The sequence below is a fragment of the Epinephelus fuscoguttatus genome, linkage group LG9 (genome assembly GCF_011397635.1).
Source record: "Epinephelus fuscoguttatus linkage group LG9, E.fuscoguttatus.final_Chr_v1".
NCBI lineage: Eukaryota > Metazoa > Chordata > Actinopteri > Perciformes > Serranidae > Epinephelus > Epinephelus fuscoguttatus.
In genome coordinates, this window is record NC_064760.1 from 33,374,305 (window position 1) to 33,377,620 (window position 3,316).

Below are 3,316 nucleotides of genomic sequence, written 5' to 3' on the forward strand. Positions count from 1 at the left end.
CCGTGGGTATTTCAAGTCTCTGTGGGATTAAAGGGCGTCAAATGTGTGTGAGTGAAGAAAATGTTGAAATAAACACAGAAACAGACGCTGAAATACTTCTTCTGTTTGTGGGTTGATTTAAAGTGTCACATATGTGTGTGTGTTCACAGATTTAATTTAATTTTAAGTGATGTAACTGCTCAGTTTAAGCCCACAGTCAACTCTCCCCCTGTGTCTCTTATTTTATGCCTTAGGAGAAGGGAGAAAAAAATCCCTGCCAGGGCACGTCTGAACTGTGACAGCCCCGCCCATTACTAGTCCTGTGGTTTTGCACCTGCCTCACCACCCCTGCCACTTTGAGCGCAAAACCTTCCAGGAGCTCCTCTACCTGCACTGCAGCGTTTACTCAGCCCTGACTCCTGAATCCTCCCCTGCTCTCCTCCTGTCTCCTCCACGGCTCCTTTGAGGCATCACGCTGTGAACAGGTATGCAACATGAGGGCTGTCTGTGAGCAGCAACTGCAGCCCACCCGCAACTGATGAAGACGCAGCGGTGAGAAAGAGGAGAAATCGGTGCAGCCGGGAGCGGAGATTTGGTGAGTGTTTCATGTCAGGGGACAGAAATCCGCGCGTGTCCTTGCACAACGGGTACACGCGCTAAGTAACTGGAGGAGGTGGACGTAAACATGCAATAAGTGACAGTGGCAACCAGGTAGTGTACTACGCAAGAGCGCTCCCTCCGGACCTCCTCACTGAACTTTACCCGCTGAGCTTTGACGCGATGGCTGCTGCTGCTGCTGCTGCTGCTGCTCTGGGGGAAGTTGGAGGCGTCTTGCACGGCATCGATGGTGTCCCACAGGTCGGGTCCCATTTCTACCTGACCCCTCTTGGGGACAGTCCGACGCTTCTAGGGGAGCACCTCCTGCCTGGGGACAGGCTCTCTCGGAGCACCACGGCGGATCTAACGCACCTGAAAGGGATTCTCAGGAGGAGACAGTTATACTGCAGAACTGGGTTTCATCTGGAAATACTTCCGGATGGCACAGTGCAAGGGACGAGGAAGGACCACAGTCGTTTTGGTAAATACTGACAATTACTTTTCATATATTCTATAATTATTTAAATAATCAGCAGCAAGAAAAGAGTGAAAAAGTGCTGAAAATGACAATGTTATAATGCTAGTAAAGTTAAAATGTATTTATTGTGCCAACAGGCTGCAGTCAGAGTTTATTATTGTTAGATGTTCTTTGATAATATTCTGTTATCTTTGTCAAAGTCTGAAGTACTGAACAACTGTGTTATTCTTCCTCAGGTATTTTGGAATTCATAAGCCTCGCTGTTGGGTTGATAAGCATTAGAGGGGTGGACAGTGGACTCTATCTGGGGATGAACGACAAAGGAGAGCTGTATGGCTCTGTAAGTACCAGCTTTGCTTATTCATGTTGCCCTAAATCCTCATGTTTGACCATGTGATGACCCACAAGGAGCTTTTATTGTCACTTCTCATATTTATCCTATGTCTGCATCATGAGCCAGGACTCATCTTATGTTGTACCCTTTGTCTGCAGGAGAAGCTCACAGCTGAATGTGTCTTCAGGGAGCAGTTTGAGGAGAACTGGTACAACACATACTCTTCCAACCTGTACAAACACGGAGACAAAGGGACACGTTATTTTGTGGCATTAAACAAAGACGGGACACCAAGGGACGGGACTAAATCCAGGCGGCACCAGAAATTTACACACTTCCTGCCCAGGCCTGTGGACCCTGACCGTGTGCCAGAGCTGTACAGGGATATCCTGGGACACAGCTGAGAGCTGGAGGCCCGGTCCAGTTCAGGAATAGCTGCTAAAGCCCTGGCAGGCAGGGAGCAGAGGAGAGAAGAGAAGAGGGACGCAGGCAGGGATGTGGTCCGGTGCAGGCTGGTGGACAGCAGCCCGATCGGCAGGGATAAAGGCACCGGGGGCCTCTTGTAGGAATGCACGGGCCATCTCTCAGCAGCCAGGAAGACAGGCTAGAATGTCTGCACGCTCAGCATGAGGGGGGCGTTTGTTTCAGAGGCCGGACGACCCTAAAAAGTACCTGCGTGGAATAGGAGACGAATGGGAAACGGAGCTGAATGATCAGAGAGCATCTCCCCTCTGGTCAGATGGGGACGTCAGCTGAGTCCGTGGGAATCATGAGATGGTACTTTTAATTTGGGTCCTGTATCAGAGAGCCGTCGCTTGTTCAGAAGGACTTTGAAGGAATTCTGTTTTTTCTTACCTGTGTCTAAACCTGTTTGAAAAGAGCAAAAGTGTAACGATTTATTTATTCATTTTAGATACATATATTTATGTTATATATTTATTTATTTGAGAATATATTTTTACAGTTAGATACATTAAAATATAGAAAAACCACTAGAAACTGTATCGATTATATAAAGACTGAGACACTGTACCATTATGTCTTTTATTCTGAAAAAAAAAAGCTAGTGATATACTGTAATATGACCAAAAGTATGAAACATATTGGCAACTTTTGAAAAAGATCCCCACGTCTGAAATGCTCTTTATTACAATATGGCAACTGTGAATCCATTTTTAAAAGAATCTTTGTAACACTGACGTATTAATTCTGGCCAAACTACTGTTACATGTGTTGCAGGAGGAATTGAAGTCAACAAACTGACAGTACAATCAATAAATTGCTCAAAATGTGATTAAAATAAATTTTTGTCAGCCTATATGAACATATATGAAGGTATTATCACCAATATTCACAACATTTTTACTTTTAACTGACCAATATTTTAAGAGAAGTTTACTGGTTGCCTTTGTCTTTCAGAGTTTAAACATATAAACCCACTTACGAGACCAATGTTGTCTTTCTTTATGGACACCATTACGCCGAGAGAGGAGTCGTAGGCCTGATGTACGCATAAAACTTCAAAGCCTCCGTCCTGAGTCCTCTGAATGTAGAGGTCACGCAACAACACGATCAGAGCAAAATAAAATGTGACCTTTAGCTCAGGCCCAGCAACTTTAGCAGCTGTGTAAAAGTGGAGGTCAGAGCGATAAGGATTAAGTAACCTCTGCTGACAGTTTGGGGATGATAAACCTGTTGAAATGTCCTATTAAATGAGACACGTATGCCTTATTCTCTTGTTTTCAGACAGGTTTTGTTTCTTTGTGGCAAAAATGTAAGATTGTTTTACTGTCCCATCATTTTAAAGCAACTAAAAGTGTGTAACAGTGTGAATTAGGAGGTTAAAAAAACGGCTGAATTACTCCTTTATTTTGAAAAAGGCACTCTCATATCTTTGCACAGGTTCCTCCACGGTTGGGGGAAGATCT

At 44.7% G+C, this 3,316-nt stretch overlaps 1 protein-coding gene across 2 annotated transcripts in view; it reads left to right on the forward strand.

Moving 5' to 3' along the window:
• Positions 1–2,982, forward strand: part of fgf20b (fibroblast growth factor 20b) — a 32,707-nt gene extending 29,725 nt beyond the window's left edge. For both annotated transcript variants that reach the window (XM_049585175.1, XM_049585174.1), the window contains exons 2-4: positions 234–1,057; positions 1,291–1,394; positions 1,547–2,982. In XM_049585175.1, coding sequence (XP_049441132.1) covers positions 760–1,057; positions 1,291–1,394; positions 1,547–1,792 — 648 coding nt within the window. In that variant the 5' untranslated portion in view covers positions 234–759 and the 3' untranslated portion in view covers positions 1,793–2,982. The remainder of the gene's footprint in view (positions 1–233; positions 1,058–1,290; positions 1,395–1,546) is intronic.
• Positions 2,983–3,316: the final 334 nt, after the last annotated feature.